Here is a 20,060-nt window from a genome sequence, read left to right as displayed (position 1 = left end):
TCCAGAGATGGCCCTGATTCCCCTCTCTCTTCCACTGGAATTAGTCCAGGATGACTCCGTTATATTCAGTGGGACTTCTCCTGATGTGTCCCCATGTAAGTGAGAGGGGAACTGGGTCTGGACAATGCACGGTATTCCCTATGTTAAACCATTCAGGGCATTCATTATAGTAGCTCCAACACGCAGTTGTCAGAGCATTTAGTGCTGCTGGAGGGTACTGGAAAGCAAGTGCCACCATCTGGGTCTGTGCATTGCTGGTTCCTTCCCTGGGAAACAAAGGCAAAAAGGATCCCGTTGAGGTGGTGAAGAGATTTGCAAGATTTACAGTAAAAACCAGTGTGAAAGCTCAGACACAGAGACCTGCATGAACTGTTTTCCATCCCCGAGTCCTTCCGCATCAGGGGTGTGTGTGGACTAGCAAGATGTCCTGTCCTCCAGAAAACCTTATGGACCGAGGAGCAATGTTCTATACCAAGCAGCCCCAAAAGGCTGGAAGAATAATGGGCACCCAGCACTGCTGGGAGACTGACAGAATGTAAAGCACTGTACTTAGCCCTTATAAATCACACCAGTTTAATGCCTGTTTAAAAGATCTATTTTTTCAGACCCGTGGCAGATTTCCATTCATTGCTTGCTTGTACATGAAAGGCCATGTCAGAGAATCAGATTTGGGTGGCAGCAAAATACAGTAACTTGCCTACGGAAATAAACCCAGGCACCTTCTCATTTATTATGCTGTCCAATTACTTTTCACCTTGAGCCTTGAGCTTTCAGAAAAGAAAGTGACCCTTGAAAAGGAGTCTGTAAAAATCAACATAAAAGAACTCAATGACCTGGAAGCCCTCTTCCAAAACCAGGCCACAACTGAGAAGGAAGACGTCTCAAATCTTAGTTGCACTAACAAATACTCCTCGGGTGTTATTCACCACTGTGCAAACGGCTTCCTTAAAATCTGTTCCTTGTCAACACTGGACTAATTAGCATGTATGAATATTTATTGTTAAATAAATGCGCATCAGAGTGACACACGTGGTGGCAGCTCTGACAATTAATAAGACGCTAGTGTCAGCCACCATTCATGCTGGGTAAGAAAGGTGTGTGTGTGATAAACCTGGACTGGGACAATAAAATCATTTCTTTTAAAAAGCTGAAGCAAATGTTATGGAGCTGGTACATTTTCATGACATTAACATTATCAAGCGTTGTGATGCTAATTTTGTGTGCCATACTTCTGAGATATAGAGGGCTGGAGTCTCTCACCTCTGAACAGAAAGAAGTCAGTCTGCCACTCAATGTAAAAAAGAGAAGACAGCTCTGAGGAGACAAAGGATCCTAGTTCTTATTGACTGGATTTACATTTTAATTTCCAGGAGACATGTCCTACGTGCATGGGTTCAAATGGCAGGTTTAAAAGATTTTTTTTTTAAAAGTCTAAAGTGAGGCTTCTACATTCATATTTAGGCCCCAAAATAAGTGTACCTCAATACTTTCAGGAGTGTGAACATGCCACAGTTTTCATTGACGTCAGTGAGCAATTCTGAAAAATCGGGTTAGTTAGGCTGCTCACACATTGACGTAACAGCCCAGCTTCAGACTCCCAGTTTTAGAAAACCTTGGCCTTGCATTTTTGTGAATTTTTCCCCACTGATCTTTGTTGAAATTTTGACAGAACTATACCCCTCTAATAATCTGTCTCCATCCAAAGTCCAGCTGCAGACGGCTGGTTTGCTAAACCACTGTGACACCTATTTCCTGACCTCAGGCGGCTTTGGTTTACATCCCGCTTGATCTACAAGGAAGCTAGTTTTCTTCATGTATGTTTATAAGGGCTCTTTGTCTCCTTCCACAGCAGATATAATTTGGCATGAATAAGCCTGGCTGGAGACACCTGGGGCTAGAATAGTTGTAATCTGGCTCGTCACCACTAATGGTGTTAGTAAAGCTTTGTGAAAGCCCCAGCAGATCCTTTTTGTCCACGTTTGGTACCGTCTGTCTAAGGGCAACGTATGTGGCTGCAGTTGCATCACCAGGATGAAATTCATACTCTGCAGATTTCATACAATAAGCTTTAATATGTTGGCTTTACAACGTACTTTTTTTGAACGGATGGTAATTTACCGTCTGGGATTCCAAAAGGTTAACACAAAACCCTTTGATTTTTTTCCTCACTAGCACAAACTATTCTCTGTTTTTGTTAAGTCTGCCACAACTCTGTTACTCTGTCCGGTGACCTTGCTCGCTGCACTGAAGGACAAAATGATAAAGCTTTCTGACGACGGAATACCAAGAACACTGAAATAATTCACCTGAACCCATGGTGCTATTATTGCTGTTAGCTAGAATGGGGCTATTTAAAAAAAAAAAAAAAAAAAGATACAGCACACATGCGGTGACCTCGCAGGGCTTGAGTGGTCTGTGATGTTCAGGAGAAGTATATGAATTTACTGGGCACCATCAATGACAGGTCCAGAAGCATTATGTACATGGCTTTCTCCACATAACCCCACATTATAATGAAGATCCTTTCCTGGGGACTGCATCTCAACTGGGTGGGAAGGCTTCTGGTTTCCAATGACACAGAGAGCTATGTTGGTGGTGGGAGTTTTAATTCCTGGTAGGGCCATCCAAGGCAGACAGGGTAAAAGGCAAGGAGCAAAGGAAAAGCAGCCGACTGGTCCTCCATGCTTCCCACAACCTAGCCCTGTCACAGAGTCATAGGGTACATCTACACAGCAAAGTGAGCCTCAGATCCTGGGTCAACTGACTTGGGCTTCCATGGGGAATCTAAAAATGGCAATGTGGATGTTCCCGCTCAGGCTGGGGCCTGGGCTCTGAGACCCTCACCCTCCCCGAGTTTCAGAGCCCAAGTTCCATCCTCAGACTGAACATCTGCATTGCTATTTTTCTCCCTGCAGCACAACCCCCGTGAGCCCAAGACAGTTGACCTGGGCTCTGAGACTCGCTGCCGCAGGTCTTTTTTTGTTGTGTAGACGTATCTAGAGAGTTTAAGGATACCAGATCATCTAGTGTGACCTCCTGTATATCATAGACTGCTAAACGCAACCCAGCCAGCCCCGCCCCACACCCAACAATTAGATCAAAGTATTACAGCCCTCAGGAGACTGAACTACTGTGTGCTACAGGCAGAGAAAGAAGTTAAATTATATAAACACAACGAGGAGCCATTCCAGCAAACAGCTCCATAGACAGGGATGGCAGAGCCTTGTTCATGCCCTATCCGACATCTGATGCACAGGAAGGATTCAGATTATAACGAAGATACGTGTTTAACAGCCAGGGTTTTTTGTTCTTACAACAAGTTAAGGACTTAATGGTAGATTTTTAAAGTATCTAGGTACCTAACTCCCAATGAAGTCAATGGGAGTTAGTTAGATGCCTAAATACCTTTAAACATCTGTCCCTGGGTTCCTCATCCTTACAACACTTACACACATGCTTCACTTTATTTAGGGGAGTAGTCCCAGTGAACTCCATGTGTGTAAAGTGAAGTCTGTGTTTAAGTGCTGGCAGGCTTGGGACCTTAGACCCTGCGAATTAAAACATGACCCACAAATGCTAAGCAAAATCCAGGTCCAAAAAAAACTGCTTGGTGCAAAAAGGCAATAGAATTAAAAGTCATGAGAATAATACGGAACAATTACTATTTATTGTTATTTCTATTACTGTGGAACTTAGGAGTCCCAGTCATGGACCAGGACGCGGGTTGTTCAAGGTGCTGTACAAACAGTGAACAAAAAGATCATCCCTGACCCAGAGCGTTTACCATCTAAGTAGAGCAACGTTTTTTTCAACAACTGGCATTTAAGGCTTACATGTAATTACCCTCTCATCATTCCAGTCCCTCCCTAGGAATCATTTCTTCCGAGATGGCCACAAGAAGCGAGGCGATAATTAGTTATTTTTACATATAAAATACAGAAAAATCTTTGTCACTGAACCAGCGCCATGTACACACCTCTACAGTGAGTGGACGGGTGGTTGTATTACTGTAAATACGGTCCTTTCTTCTCCCATCCACTCCCCACTCCACTCTATTGTTACCCTCAGTTCGATACTAAATGTCTAAACCCAGGGCTTGATTCTTCATCGCTTCCCTCTTTTGTCACCATTTGCAACTGCCCAAGGTGAGTGCAAATTATTAGTAGCATTACGGTAGTGCCAAGAGACTCCCTGACTCACTGTGCTAAGCTATACACACTTGTGGTGGGACAGTCCCTGCAAACGTACAGACAAAGGGCCCAAGGGGAAACAGAGGCACAAAGTGGCACTGGAGATCAGTGGCAGGGCCAGGAACAGAAGCCAAGTGCAGGACAGTGGAGAATCAATCCCCCTGATTATAAACTGCTCAGGGCAGGGGCCATGCATTTCTTTTTGCTCCAGTAGAGAACCGGGCCTGGCTTAATCATAATCAGACGTGGCAGAATTCGATTTTTATTGTTTTATAACAGAGAATATCGACGTTTATTGTTTGGCATTTTTTTCCGATTTTGATCTATTTCAGTTTTCAAAGTTGTGCAAAATTATGGATTTTAAGCATTTTTAAAATATTTTATCCACTGACGTTTTCACAGTTGTAGGGAATTATGGGCAGGGTGAAACAGTAATTATTCAATGACAGCAGACACTCAGTTTCAAAATGTTTTAGCCTCATAATCATTAAAACTCAAATTGTCAACATCACATGTCAAAATTTATAATAAATATCCTTAAATCAAACACTAATACGTTCTCAAACAGCATTTTTCTTCCTTTGCCTATCTGAAAATTTCTATCAGCAGCGATGGAAATATTTTGTCATCGATTTGCATGTGTTTGGTGAAATCGACATTTACCGATAAAAAAAACTAATCCTTCCAAGCCTAATAATAATGTATGTGGGCATACAGACAGATTTTAGATTCCACAAACAACAACACTAAATCACGTCTATCAGTGACAGTATTATGGGAAAGATTGGAGATAGGCCAGACAAGAAATAGGCATTAAAAGCATGTAACAGGGAGTACCAATAGCTGAGGGATTAGAATCATAGATAAACCCTGAAACGGTGGTTTTGGCCCAGATCCCCAAAGGGAGTTAGGTGCCTAACTCCTACTGAAATCAATAGGAGTTAGGCACAAAATACCTTTGAGGCTCTGGGCCTTTGTCTCTATTTAGTCTAAGTTATATAGAACCTCAGGCCCCAATCCTGAAACCACTTAAGCACATGTGTAGCTTTACTAAGAGGACAGGTCCCATTGACTTCACATAAGTAGAATTACATGCATAAGGGGTTGCAGGACCAGGCCGGTGGATTGTTTCTGGGGAAGGCAATGCAAGAGTTGCTGCACTTAATGCTGCAGCTGTCAATCGTCAATGACGCTAGACTAAACATGCTGCTAACCGACCCACTGCACGAGCAGAATGCTTGGTTATATAATTTCACTTTGGAGGAAACATGTCTTGAACTGGACCCTGCACCATAGGCTTCTCTTCTTTGAACACAACTGCATTTAAGTGGGGAGTTGAAAAGATAGATGAAAATACCCATATGCAAAAGGGTCATTGTAAAATGTTAACAGGCAGCATGATCTAAAACAGTGTTTCTCAACCTTTTTGATACCAGGACCGACTTGCCGCCTTCCTAAACTGTCAGGGAAATCTCAGGGACCGCCGCTGGTCCACAGACTGGTCGTTGAGAAACACTGATCTAATGCATACAGCTTTGGACCTTCTGAGTTTTAACCTGATATGCTGAGTGTCCCTGAGCAAGTAGCTTACCCTTTCTGGTTTTCCTCCTGTAATGGGGAAAACACTATTTTACTACTATTTTGAGATAGGGGTTACCTGCAGACTAATGTTTGTACAGTAATTTGAAAGGTTAAAGGACCTGCTCTAAGGCCCGTTGAAGTTGATGGAATGATTTCAATGACTCTTGAATCAGGCCTAAAATTACTATTGGGCCTGCTCTCACAGCCCTTATTTCATTTAGAGTTTTGCCTGAGTCTGCAGAATCAGGCCCATTATCTATAATGCCTTATGTAGTTGCATGTCCCTTCTATACCCATCACTGTAATTTATAGTACTAGCAGCATAGTGGAGCTATAAAATTCTGGATTAAAATGTGCAAGGTCAATTGTTGATCTTTCAACTTCCCAAGTCCAATATAATCCCAGTCATGCTGTTTTACCAGATGATGTATTAAGAATTTACAAGCTTTGAGAGAGGAAAAAAAAAACAATTGAGGAGATCTCCAGAATTAGATCTTCTGGCTTTTTCATCCAATTTCAAATTGATAAATAATAAATAATGACAGAAATAAACACTGCCTGGCTCAGGGATCACAGTTTTATTCAAACACAAATCACGATTTCTTTGGCGTTTTCAGAAGCTGGTTTGTATAGTTCTGTATTTCTAAACATTCAGGCAGTGATTCTCAAAACTGTAGCATAAGCACTAGTATGTGGACATGGCCTTGACTGTCCCTTGCTTTATTTATTATTATTAATTGTAGTATAGTAGCAGCTAAAGGCTCTAACAGAAACCAAAACCTCATTGTGCAAGGTGCTATGCAAACACACAGTAAAACCCTGTTGTGTCTTTGCTCGCTACGCAACATTAAGAATATGAGGAAACCACATGGACACAGCTAGGGTCCAAATCATTGTACTTACAACCCTACAAGTACACACATACACAACCATATGCACACACCCTGCTGCTCTGTTAGGTTCTGGGAGCTTCTGCAATAGAAGACAGAGAGGAATCCCAAACAATTTAAAGGGATACTACTCAATTCCTATATGCTACAGATGCACATGGTTTACAATCCAGACAAGACAGACCAAGGAATTATTAGTATTCCTGTTTTACAGATGGGAGCGTTATGGCACACAGAGATTAAACAGCCTCTTGAGTGGCTGTCCTGTGCCTTAACCACAGGAACAGCCTGCCTGTCATGGTGTCCATGGAGACATTGGTTCCAGTCATTAAGAGCCAGAGCTTATCACTTTGCTCATATTTTTCCACCACATTTTATTTGATTCGGTGTTTGCGTTCTCCAAGGGAATCAGCATTCCCGTCTGATCTAAGAGCCAAGTTACTGCTGCTTTAAAAGTCTTTACTATTTTTTGCAAAACAAGTGGCTCAGCTCAAAGTATCGGTGACAGAGGAGGTTGCACCCAGGTTTTGAATAAAGGCTGGCACCTACCATTTCCAAATCGTGTGTGCACATTTGCTGTGCCCAACTGCTGTTGATACAAGTGTGCAATGCACCTTTTCTTAAACAATTTGCAAATCTGGGTGTAAACTTATAAATTGTCATATTCACTGCACAGTTAGCATGATTTTCATTACTCACAAAACTAACAATTACTAACAAATTCTTACTAACAAAAACTGTCAATTCAAGATGCTGTCATCTTCACCCAGAGACGCAACCCATTTATTTGTTACAATTACAACTTAAGAGAACATCATTCCTTTTCTCTGCATTGTTGCAACATGACTCCCCTTCACCTTTCCTATACGATGCACATTCCTAACAGTGTAAGGCGTTTACCCTGCAAAACTTTTAAGCACATGCTTAACATTAAGCATGCGAATAGTCCCACTGAAATCAGTGGAATTATTTGTGCTTGAAGTTAAGCACCCGCTTAAAAGCATTGCTGGATCAGAGCCTACATACTTCAAGAAAAACATATTTTTCAAGAAAGAGGTGAATTCCAGAATGTCCCAAATGAGGCCTTGTCTACACAGAGCGGTTGCAAAAAGGAGGAATATTTTTCATAATGAGCAAAATTAGGTGCATATTTCTCATGATGTAGCCAGGGCCACTCAAGCTAATAGAAAGAAGTGACTGACTGTGCTTCATGATTTTGTCTGTGGGTTTTGTTGTGACTGGCATTAGTCCTTGATGATGGTGATGAAAGGATCTTTTTTGGCCACACCTTCTCAAAATGCAGATATTGCACTGGATATTAAATTGCTAGAACAGGCCAGGGTGTGGAAGTTTTTTGTTTTGTTTTAAAATTTGTGGCTTGTTTCTATGACAAATAAAATAACCCCTCTGGTGCATTACTGAAGATTTAACATTTCTTCGGTTCCATACTTAGTGTTTTTCTTGGAAGCTCAGCTACTTTGGGGGTGGGGGGCGGGATGATAATTCCCTGGGATTTATTTGAGGTCTAATTTGGGACATTTTTTTCAGAGCTGAAAGGCACAATGATGCTTTGTATCATGAACCCAAATCAGTCTTTGGGACCTAACTCACAATCCATAGGGGCCACACACGCCAACATCTACCATTCAGGCCCTTCTCATGACATGAAATCCAAGCCTACACAGAAGGCTGGTACCAAGGAGCCAAGTCTTGTGCTGTTATGTGCAAAGCCCTAGGAACAGGACTGTGCACACAGAAGTCCTGCCAGGGTCAGAGGAGATGGGGATGATCGGTGGCACGTACCCAGCAGGGCTGTATTTGGCCACTGCTGAGTTTGGGTGGAGCAGCAGTGGACATTGGCCCTTACAAGACCATGCACCAGCTCAGAATTAGTGGAGCTGCACCCTACACCATAACCACCTCAACATGACCTCAGCACGGGGTGGATGGCATAAAGAGAGGAGGTGCATTTAAGTGGGGAGTCCGCACCTCCATCCTTTATGCCAGCTGAGAGCTACCCCCCATAAGGGGTGAGTCTCTGCTGGCACAGACAGATTCTGATTCCTTTGCCCCATCTGGGTGGTAGAAGGGAGCCAGACGGGAGACGACAATCTAGTCCACACAGTTTTTGTTGTGGTTGGCTCTAATATGCCCATATAAGTGGGCTAAAGAATAAGCCCTGTATGACTATAACCACAGTACATATATCCCACAATGGAAACTTATTTTATAATAATTAACTGTTCTCTATTATTTCTCCTCAGGTTTTTTGGACCTAATTCTGAAGGACTTGAACAGAGAAAACTCTCATTGAAAGCCATGTCACTTACTGATCTTTACTCACAAACCTCTTCATTTACTCTGTGCAACTGGAAACAGAGTAATCACGACATTTGAGAGAAACAAAATGATCTTATCATAAATTCCAGGCAACCCGTTTTACTGCACGTTTTGTTTTACTACTCATACTAAACTGGCATTATCTCCTGTGATCTACAGGGTTAAGAAACTAGAGCAACTGTTTTCAATATTTTTTCATTTGCGGACTCCTAAAAGACTTTCGAATGGAGGAGCGGACTCCTTTGGAAATCTTACACATAGCCTGCAGATCCCCTAGATATAATCTGTGGCCCTCCAGGTGTCCGCGGACCACAGATTGAAAACCACTGAACTAGAGTATAAGACACGGCAATATAAAGCTCCAGCTCTTCAGCAAATGTAAACCAGCACAAGTCCATTGACCTCAGTGGAACCCATGCCAATTTGCAGCACTTGAAGATCCAGCCCTCTGATTCCAGATTAGTGGAGTTAGACCAGGGAAGTAAATTTTCATTTCAATCTGTGCCTCGTCTCCACTTGTGAGAGTGCAAAGTCACACGTGCACACACATAGCTGTGCTTTGCAGGTGCAAACACCTGCACAAATCCTAATGCATTCTAACAGTGAGCCCCAAGGAGCATGCTAGATGCAAACAGTAATACTTTGCATACATATAATAATAATGCTTTTCATTGCTTTTCAGCTATAGAGCTCACAGCGACACTGACCTACTTTGTGAAGTGCTATCTCCATTTTAGAGATGAGGAAACTGAGGCGAAGTGACTTGCCCAAGGTCACTCAGTTGGCCAGTGACAGAGCCAAGACTTGAACCTAGATCTCCTGAATCCCAGTCCAGTGCTCTCAAGTGTCAGACTATTTAAACGCCAACTGCCAGTGGGCTAGTACAAGCCTTCACATTTCAGCTGAGGGCTGAACATTTTGCTCCTTCTGCACACTTTGTCTATGGATGTGATGAGCATATTTAGTGGGAAACTGCACCAACTGCCTGGGCAGGTATTTTGAATAGACCATTTGGCCAGTGGGACCCAGACATAGCATCTCTTTTTGGCTGAGAATGGCTACCCTGACTGAGCGCTGCATTGCAGAGTAATGGCTTCTCTCAAATGTAACAGTGAATGGATGGACTGATTTCTGTTCCTGTATGTTGTTTGCCTTTGGTGAACACCCCCTCCCCCCAAATCAATATCAGTACTGTCCAAATCCCTCCAGAACAAGATATAATTTAATAAAGAAACGCGTTGAAATGATGCAAACTTTTATTTATGAACATTCAAGTCATGGGGGTAGGGGGGAGTGTCCATTCTCTGTCTCAAGGAGTAGGGTGGTAGCTTGCTGGCCAGCTGTCAGCGTGTCGGCCGCTGCTTTCTGCTTGCCCGAGCTCGTGGAGGCGAGCACGTACTGCAGCCTGGCCAGTCTCCTCCGAGACTTCTTGGGGCGGGGGGGCGGAGGGCAGCAAAGCCCTCCGTTGAGGAGCATTAGGGAGGGGCTGCAGCGGGACTCTGTTCTGCCTCTGCTCCTCCTGAAGCTCCACAAGCCGCCGGAGCATGTCTGCCTGGTCCTGCGTGATTCGCAGCATCTCCTGCGTGGTGCTGTGATCATGCTCCTGCATTTCTCTGAGACTCTCACTGTCCATGTCCATATTCTGGGACAAGGTCAGCCGCCACGCTCTTTGCTCTGTCTCTGCGGCCGCTGAGGCGTTCATGAGCTCGCCAAACATGTCATCTCTCTCTTTTTTTTTCCTCTTTCTAATCTGTGATAGTCTTTCCACAGCATTTCTGGAGGGTGGAGCCAAGGTCGAGGTTTCTACAGAATGAAAGAAAAATAACAAGGCAGCCATCGTTAGCAGAGTGAAGAAAATGACACAATTACAACAATGTGTAGACAATACTCCCCATGCAGTGCACAGGGCAAACACAGACCCTCGTTCCATTCCTGACATCCAAGAGGGGTCTGCTCGCTGCACCCTTACAGAGAGGATCTGCGCACACGGGGGGGGGAGCAAAGGGTTTATAGTCTCTGCCTAAACCAAGTAAAAGTAATCAAAGTGACTTGGTAGGACACTGCAATGGGGAATACAAAGGCACGGGGCATCTGCTGTATAGCTCTGGTATTTTAAACATGCGCCATCATCCCTAGGTGACCATGAGCGATGATAGTCTCCTGAGGGGCACGCAGGAGGAAAGGGAAGATTTGCTGCACACAGCGGGGTACCAGCTGTGTTCCGCCATGATTGCAGCAAAGTATCCTACCGTGGAGGGAGGAACAAGGCAGCCCTCCCCAGAAAACGTTTGCAAAGGATAACAGATTACCTACATGAAAGTTTCTGTGAGAGATCAACTGATGATTATCGGAGCATATCTCATCACAGAAATAAACTGTTCCCTGGGGAACCCCCCACTACAGTCACCAAAACGCCTGCAATCCCCTTCCTGCCCCGCCCAATGTAAAAGGTCAGAGCTGCTAAGAAGAAAAAAAACTCACCAGATGTGCCTTCCCTGGGATTATTTGTGCTGTCCTGTGTGCTGCTGGACTGCTCGGGGGTCTGGAATATGTCCTGACTTTCAGGGAGAACATACACCCTGCTCTTCTGCACCCTGCTCTCCTCAGCCTCCTCCTCCTCCTCGTCCACGGATTCCTCATCCCTGTCCATGGACTGTGACCTAGCGGAGGTATCGATGCTGTGGGGTGGCACCGTGATGGGATCGCCACCGAGAATTGCATGCACCTCATCGTAGAAGTGGCATGTTTTGGGCGAGGAGCCCGAATGGCTGTGAGCTTCCCTGGCTTTCTGACATGACTGACGCAGCTCCTTGATCTTCACGTGGCACTGCTGCGCGTCCCTCTTGTGTCCCTTCTCCAGCATGCCCTGGGATATCTTCCCATGAATGTCCAGATTCCTTTTGCTGGCTCTAAGCTGAGCCAGAACGGACTCCTCACCCCACAGCCCGATGAGATCTAAGACCTCTGGTCGACTCCATGCTGGAGCGTGTTTGGGCTTTGCAGTAGCCATGCCAAGTACAATGACAAAGCTCTCTCCACGCTGGCAGCCCAGGAAATGAAAATTCAAATCTTCCCGGGGTTTGAGGGGAGGGGACATTTCCTGGTAGCATGACCACAGAGCAGCACAGCGCGACTGTCCAGAGCGATCACAACAGGGCATTGTGGGATACCTCCCGGAGGCCAATAAAGTCGATTTAAGTGAAATTTTGTCTACACAGACACTAAATCAAACTAACAAATTCAAATTAGGCGCTACACCACTTGCAGAGGTGGACTTATTAAGTCGACTTTTGCCGCGACTTAATTCAACTTAACAGTAGTGCCAGTGGAGACGCAGGTGTCCAGAGGTCGACGTAAGTGACTTTACGTCGACCTAAGTCACCAGTGTAGACCAGGCCTTTGAGTCCAGGCCTCACTGTTGTAGGCAACCCCTTAGCTGAATCCCCTTCATAAACTAACCGAGTTCTAGCTTAAAACAAGGTAAGTTGTTTGCCTCCCTGAACACACGTGAAGAAAACTATAAATTGTTTATAACGATTAAACGAAACTAGAGAGGACAGCAAATTATTCCATTTCTTCAGTCTTGTCTTCAATCTCACTTCCCCCAAACCCCTGCTGCTTTGATATCATGGGCCAGCCACCCCTCAGCTAGTATGAATCAGCATAGCTCCACACTGAAATCAATAGATCTACACCCATTGACACCAGCTGATGATCTGGCCTGGAATATGAAAGAAGTACCAGAAAACCGGCTCTCTCTGACTCATTCATGAAATGCAGACAGAACATGGTATAAAATAAGCAGTGAAGGCCAAAAGCACAGCCTTGTAATGAGGATCACGCCGAGGAAATGAGGGACAGCAGGCTGACAATGTCTGAAAATAAAAGCTATTACTAATCAGAACATCAGCCTCTCCATATTTTGTTGAAACACACAGGTTTAGCTCCCCAAACAGTGTGAACTGACTTTCACGGAGCTAGACTGGTTTCCAGAATACCACCCCAATGCCTTTCAATCTGCTATGGAAATCTGCCCAGTTATTTGGCTGGGTCCGATTTAGAAATCCCATTTAAAGATGTCTTTCTCGAGTCATCTACCCCTTTCCTCTTCCTCAGCATGCAAGCAGGAAGTTACTCAATAATCAAGGACATCCTTCTGTTCACTATCGGCGAAGCAGGACTAAGAGAATCACATGAAAGAACGTTGCCCATGAGCAGGTGCCAGCAAAAGGACGATGGCTGAACAACCTTTCAATGAACTGAGATGAACAAATAGCACAGACTGTTCACTTTGAACAAAGCTTTTGATCTACATGGCTGGATCCCCTAATAACTGCATCTGGCCTTTTTGCTGTTGTTCAACATAGCCAACTTTTGGGACCGCGCTGGGGTGGGAGTTGGAACAGTGCCACACAGCTGCAGGTGGAGGCTGGGTCAGTACTGTGCCTTGATTTCATTGCTAAAAGGCTGACTGCTGGTGTGTGAAACTGGTTACTTCTCTCAAAGCCAGAGTATGGACACACACTCTTTTGAATGAGTTCCAGAGGGGCAGCCTTTTTAATGCTAACACCAGCTGGACAATATAGTTTAATTCAGTTTGGCACCAGACAGTTACAACATATTTATACTGGTATCAAGTGAACCTTTACTCTTGGTCTATTTTAGACTGTTTTGTTTTACAGTGCCACATCTAGACACCCACATTCACCCAATGCTTCAAGCAGGATGAATACATGACCGTGGCTTTCTAAAGCGACCAGGGATTTTGGGGTCCCAATTTGAGACACTTCAAAGGGGCACTTTGAGACACTTTGATTTTCAGAAAATGTTGAGCACCCACCCTCTGAAAACCAGGCTCTCAAGGTAGGTGCCCAAATATACAGAAAATCTGAAATTATGATTTGGGGGGAGGGGGGTTGCTTCCTTCTTTTAAGATACCGGGAGGGAGGGGGAGCAGGAAATGAAGGTCAGATGCGCCCTGTCAGCCAACTAAGTGATGCCCATCTTTGGGTCAAAAGAGCCAGGGTCACTATCCTGGAAAGGCCTTGACAAGGACTGCCCTTGAACCTTGGCATTTTGTCAAAGGAGTGTTATTGCCTCTCTCTTCTCTTTCTTGGTCTGAGTCAACTACACTGACTCATTGAGGTTAAAGGAGCAGGTCATAAAAAGATATTAAAGTTTCAGTAATCTTCATTTAGGCTCCATGAAATTTTTGGAGACTGGTTGCATCTTCCTACCATGTATATTATTCTAGCACTAGGTTCTATTACACAAATTACAGCTAGGTAGATTTGATTATATAAAGTATAACGTGATCCATTAGCTGGAAGTTAAAAATAGACAAATTTAGACTGGAAAGAAGGCATACATTTTTAACATGAAAGTAATTAAACGATGGAACAATTATCAAGGTTCCTGGTTGGTTCTACATCAGACAATTGTTAAACCAAGATGGGATCTTTTTCTAAAAGATCTGCTCTAGGAATTATTTTAGGAAGTTTTATGAGCCAAGTTATACAGGAGGTAAGAGTAGATGATCACAATGGTCCCTTCTGGCCTGAGTATCTATGATTCCATTCGAGTTCGTATTCCCTGCCCATCAGTGCAATATCTAGTCACCTGTGATGGCCTGGTTTTCTCCTGGTTTGGAAATAGCATTATTTAAAGTTCTCCAGTGAGGGCAAGATACCCTTATTGATCAGAAAAATAATAAGCACTCATGCTGTCATTTGGTATTATTTAGAGAAGACCCTAAACCACAGAGTACAGATCTAAATCCAGACCCAAGCTTCTCCAGAGTTCAGGGCAGTTGGGATCTGGAGCTCTGGGTTGGCCACACAAGCTGGCCACACCAACTTGAGAATCTAGATCTGGGTTCCATTTCTTGCATCAGTAACTACAGCCAATGTTCCAAGATTTTTGTATTGTTTTGCTGGTTGAAACATGTTGAAATTAGAAACGCTGATGACATTTACATCAAAATTTCAGCAAGATCAACAAACAACAGGCTAAATTCTTGTGAAAATTAAATTTTAATTTAAAATGTAAAGCTCTAGTAAAGGGCATCTATATAAAAGCTTACATGCTTACTTTATTATTTCACATTTTTAAAACAAAGTTACAAAAACCTATCAAACTACTAACTACCCTGCATAGTAAAACAGGCTTATTATACTGGTTTGCAGACAATTGCAATATCTGCTTTAGCAGAACAAAACTCTGAAAACTCATACAAACTAGGGCCCTGTTCCTTTAATGAGATCTTCCAAATCACTCAAGCTGTTTATGTCAGCCCGCTCTAGTGTTAAATACCCAGTCGATCAAATTAGATGTGTTAAATACACTCCTGGGCAAGTGTGTTTCAAGTGCTTAATGTTCTGTAAACTCCCACTGCTACCTTGTCTGCAGTCACTAAGCAACTTGGCATCTAACTTGCACCAACTAGAGGAAAGCTCAAGCAAACATAAAGCCAATGCAGGAACAGAGAAGGGGAGCAGAGGACAAGTAAACGTACATAATTCTGAAGGATTGCATGGCAAAGGTGAGGTTCTGATCATACAGCTGATCCAAAGATGGATCTCTATGCATGCACTGACTCTGTGTTACAATGTGGTAGCATCATATGTGGTAACGTTTAACATCCTTTCAATGGGGCAGTTAGCTAATTAGGATAAAACACCTTCCACTGCAATGTCCTATTTAAAGAGCATACACTGTATTTTAGCCCTATTGTTTTGAACAACGTAAGAACCAGAAGAAAATGAATTGCAATGTAGGAACATGGGACTTGCCAGACTGGATCAGAACAGTACTGTAGCTAATCCAGCATCTTTTCTGCAACCAATACCACATGCCAGAGGAAGAAATCCTGAATTAGGTAGTTATGGAATAACCTACCCCTAGGGAAAGTTTCCTTCTGATCCTCAATAGTTAGAGGTTAGATTGACCCCTGACGCGTGAGGGTTAACATCCTGTCCAGAACTCGTTTCTGTTTTAATACTTATGATTCTAAATGGATATTTTCATTACCCAAATAAATGTACATGTCCTTTTTAATCCTGTTTTGCTCTTGCCCTCACTGATATCTTGTGGCAAGGTGTCCCACAGGCTAACCACCTACCTGATATTCCCCAGTGACCTAATCTAGCCTCCATCTCCATGGTGTGGAGGTCCCGATGGCAGCAGAAGAGTTGCACTTTCAGTTGATGTGTGGCGATGTCAGGGCTGTCTGACCTAGCAGTGTGAGCCAGGAGTAGCATCAGGATCGTGATCACACCCAGGGTGAAAGCTGGAGTCACGTCAGAAGTCACACTAAGGGCCAAAGCTGGAGTCAGCAGCTCGGGTCAGGGAACGGTGAGAGGAACAGGGACGAGGCATGGTGGGAAGAAGAAAGAACAGGGTGAGGTAGCAAGAACAAGGAGTAGGAACTGGGCGAGGAAGCGGGAACTTGGTCTCAGAGGCTGCCACAGGCCTAGCAACTAGTTGTTCAGACAAGGGATGGGACAGGAACAGGACGCTTTGTACCCAGTGGTACCCAATCAGTAGCGTGCTGTTAGTCATCCGACCCAACCTGTGTAGCTTCTGGTGGTGGGGTATTAGCAGCAGCTCCCTTGTTGGTTCGGTGGCACAGAGGATAAGGCTCCCACTCGGCAGCCCTGAGGCCTGGGTTCAAGGAGGAGGCCAGCTTGAGTGGCCCACTGAAGCCAATGGGAAGACTCTCACTGAATTCGGTGAGCACCGGGACAGCCCTGAGATGCACACCTTGGGCGACCGTCTCCGTGGGGCCTCGGGCTGGCAGCTTGCAGTGGTCCTGGGTGGGCTGGGAGAGGAATGGGGCTGGGAGAATACACAGAGCCGCACCTGTTCTCGTCCCCCTAGCCCACCGGGAGGAAGCAGCCTGGGGGGAGTTGTTCCGCCAACACATAAGTAGCCCGTCACGACATGCGTCTGCCCTGCCTGGCGCTCAGAGCTGGTGCTGGGTGATGGATTTAGCCCACAGAGCATGTTCCTCGAGAACATCACCCCAGGGTGCCATCACCCCAGGCCGGCCCGGCCAACAAGAATTTCTCAGAGTGAAGCTGCTGGTGAAGACTAGAAAGAGCCCTCCTCCCGCCAGGAAAGTGCTGGGCCAGCTGAGCTAATCAGGCCGCTGCCAGCAAAGGCTTCTGCCACCCACAACTCAAGGCAAGGGATTGAACGTTACACAGGTCTAAGGGCCTGGACTTGCTATACTAAGCCAGCATACTGCTAGTCTGAGGGCCCATGATAGGTTTAGGGGGTCTCATGTCTTGCCAGGGACTGAAATACGTTCTTTACATTCCCAAGGGCCGGGGTTTCCCAGCTTTCCACGGCTGCATTGTACTCGCTTCTAGCCATGACAATCACATCCGAGTCCCATGTTAGGCTTTTTTTTTTCTTGAGTAACATTTCTACCTGATTTAGCAGCTACAAACTGACAGAGCCACTCTACTGGAGAGGCCAAGCCTTTATACCAGCTGGACTAGGTGCAACTCAGCTCTGCCACTGGCCTACTGGGTGACCTTGGGCAAGTTACTTCACCTCTCTGTGGCTCTGTTTACATTTCTGTAATATGGGGCTATCGAGACTGACCTCCTTTATGAAGCGCTTTGAGATCTACTGATCAAAAGGTGCTATATCACAGGTATTAGCCAGAGATCCCAGCTTCCAAGCATCATTTGTAACTCTAGAGGTTCATGAGGTACCAGCTGAAGTGGGTCGGGGGGGAGGGGGAAGGCAAGAGAGCAATCAGAATGACCTGATCTGAAAACAGGGGTGTCACCTATTTTATTAAATTTGTTACTGGATAATAAACGTGATCAAACGTACTGGCACTCCATGGTTACCCTCACTGTCCCATTCTCCAGCGTCCTCTTCTAGACTGTAAGCTCTTCGGGGCAGGGACTGTCTTTTACTACAGGTCTGTGCAACACCTAGCACGATGGGGACCTGGTTTGATTTAGGCTTCTAGGTACTCCTGTGAGACACCGAACAGCTGTTACTGGACGACAATTTGGCGACTCCTCCGTTATGTCCCCTTCCCCTCTGGTCCCCTTCCCTAGTCCAGCTGGGGAGGTCACGGCAGTCAGAGTCATAAGCAGCTTCCATTGCCACGCCCCAGAGGAGCTGCCCCAGCCACTGCGGTGAAACGGTGAAAACAGTGAACTCCACAGGCCTCCTCACAGCCTTGTGTCCTGCAGCCAGACCACGGGGCCTGCCACCTCCCATTGCGCTTCTCGCTCTCCACGGGAAAAGCCTCCTGCCCAGGCCCTCCTGCCAGGGCTCCGTAACAGTGGGCTTTGGCTGCACCGCAGTGCCGTACTTCGGGCTGTGGCGCTCCAGGGGAGGAGAAGCAGTCTCATGGGCCTCCCCCTCCGCACAACTGGTCTCTCTGTCCACTCCCCACGCCCTCGGCGGGGCTGCTGCTCTGAGCATGGGCTGCAGTAGGTGAGAGGCAAGACTGTGAGTTGCCTCCTCGCACAGCATTGTGGGATAGCTCAGTGGTAGGGCAGGAGAGGGTTAAGGGAGAGCTCCCCCTCACCCTTCCTGAACACGGAAACAAGGACCTATTTATGAAGCAGTCGCTACATGGGACTAGCCCAGCCTTCCTCACCACGACAGAAGCACACGTATTCAAGCCAAATGCTCAGCGGGCGCTAATCATTTAAGTCAGTGGAGCTTCCCGGCTTGCACCAGACGAGGATCTGGCCCTTCTCTTCTATTTACATTTTGAGGATTTACAGAGTCCGCATTCAGTTGAATGCACAATTGAAAACAAGGCTATTTCTACACTCGGTGACACCCACTCACGATCCCATGAGGCAGACCCGCAGAAATACTTCAAAATTCTGCACACCAGTGATCGTCTTTAGCATGTTTAAATATACTGGCTAAAATCCCAGTATTAGCCACAGCCAGAAAATCTACAGCAGTTTCCCCATGATCATTTTTCCGAGGCTCTTCTGATGTCCCCGAGTAACCCAAAATTAGCCATCTATTTTGGAACTTACAAACAAAGCACTTCCTAAAGCACTTGTTTATCAGCATCAAAACAGACAGGTAAACTAAGGCGTAAACTGGTGGCTTTATTTTCCAAAGTTGTTTTGCGGTCTCTGTTTTAGGCCTGCTCTACCCTTACAACTTAGATCGACCCAGCTGCGTTGGGTCACAATTCACACCCCTGCGAGATGCAGTTCTGCAGGCCTAACCCCCAGCATAGACAGTGCTTCCATTAACCTGCCTCTCAAGGGGGTGGATTAACTACAGCTTTGGGGAAAACCTTTCCTTGGTTGTAGCGAGTGTCTAGACTACGGTGCTACAACGGCACAGCTGCAGCACCGTAGCAGTGCCACTGTAGTGTCCATAGTGTAGACAAGCCTTTAGACAACATAACATTCCACATGACCAAGATCCAAATGGCCAGTTACTAAGGGTGAAATTCAGAGGGGCAGCATAAGGCTTATGCACCACTTCGGATACATTTAACCCCTAAAAGAAGCTTCAAGTGGCTCTTCTGTGATGCACAGAACATGTGCTGGCCCTCTGCACAGGGGTGAATTTCACCCTGACTGCAGCCCAGATCCCAACACAGCTGCAGTTAGAGGGCTTGTTTTTTAGCCTCTAAGAGGCCTGATTACAATGTCTGATGGTCTGTATCAATGATTCACAGACAAGCTGGAAGGGCATATGGAGAGGGGTCCCGAAGGGATCTGTCCTGGGGCTGATTCTCATAGACTCATAAACTTTAAGGTCAGAAGGGAGGTCTAGGATGGATATTAGGAAAGCTTTTTCACTAACAGGGTGGTGAAGCACTGGAAGGGGTTACCTAGGGAGGTGGTGGAATCTCCATCTTTAGAGGGTTTTAAGGTGCGGTTTGACAAAGCCCTGGCTGGGATGATTTAGTTGGGGTTGATCCTGCTTTGAGCAGGGGGTTGGACTAGATGACCTCCGGAGGTCCCTTCCAACCATAATCTTCTATGATTCTATGTTTCTAATATGATCATCTAGTCTGACCTCCTGCACAATGCAGGCCACAGAACCT

General features: G+C 45.4%; 1 protein-coding gene across 1 annotated transcript in view; it reads right to left on the bottom strand.

The window, feature by feature from the left end:
- Positions 1 to 16,244, bottom strand: part of LOC137147790 (monocarboxylate transporter 2-like) — a 45,136-nt gene extending 28,892 nt beyond the window's left edge. Inside the window, exon 1 of the mRNA XM_067540157.1 lies at positions 16,122 to 16,244. Within this exon, the coding sequence (XP_067396258.1) occupies positions 16,122 to 16,161 (40 nt within the window). The 5' untranslated portion in view covers positions 16,162 to 16,244. The remainder of the gene's footprint in view (positions 1 to 16,121) is intronic.
- Positions 16,245 to 20,060: the final 3,816 nt, after the last annotated feature.

This window comes from Emydura macquarii, unplaced genomic scaffold (genome assembly GCF_026122565.2).
Source record: "Emydura macquarii macquarii isolate MOO-44397 ecotype Brisbane River unplaced genomic scaffold, CSIRO-AGI_Emac_v2 contig_71, whole genome shotgun sequence".
In the NCBI taxonomy this organism is placed as follows: Eukaryota; Metazoa; Chordata; order Testudines; family Chelidae; genus Emydura; species Emydura macquarii.
The sequence above is the reverse complement of the archived record's forward strand: the minus strand, read 5'-3'. Positions and strand labels throughout refer to the sequence as shown.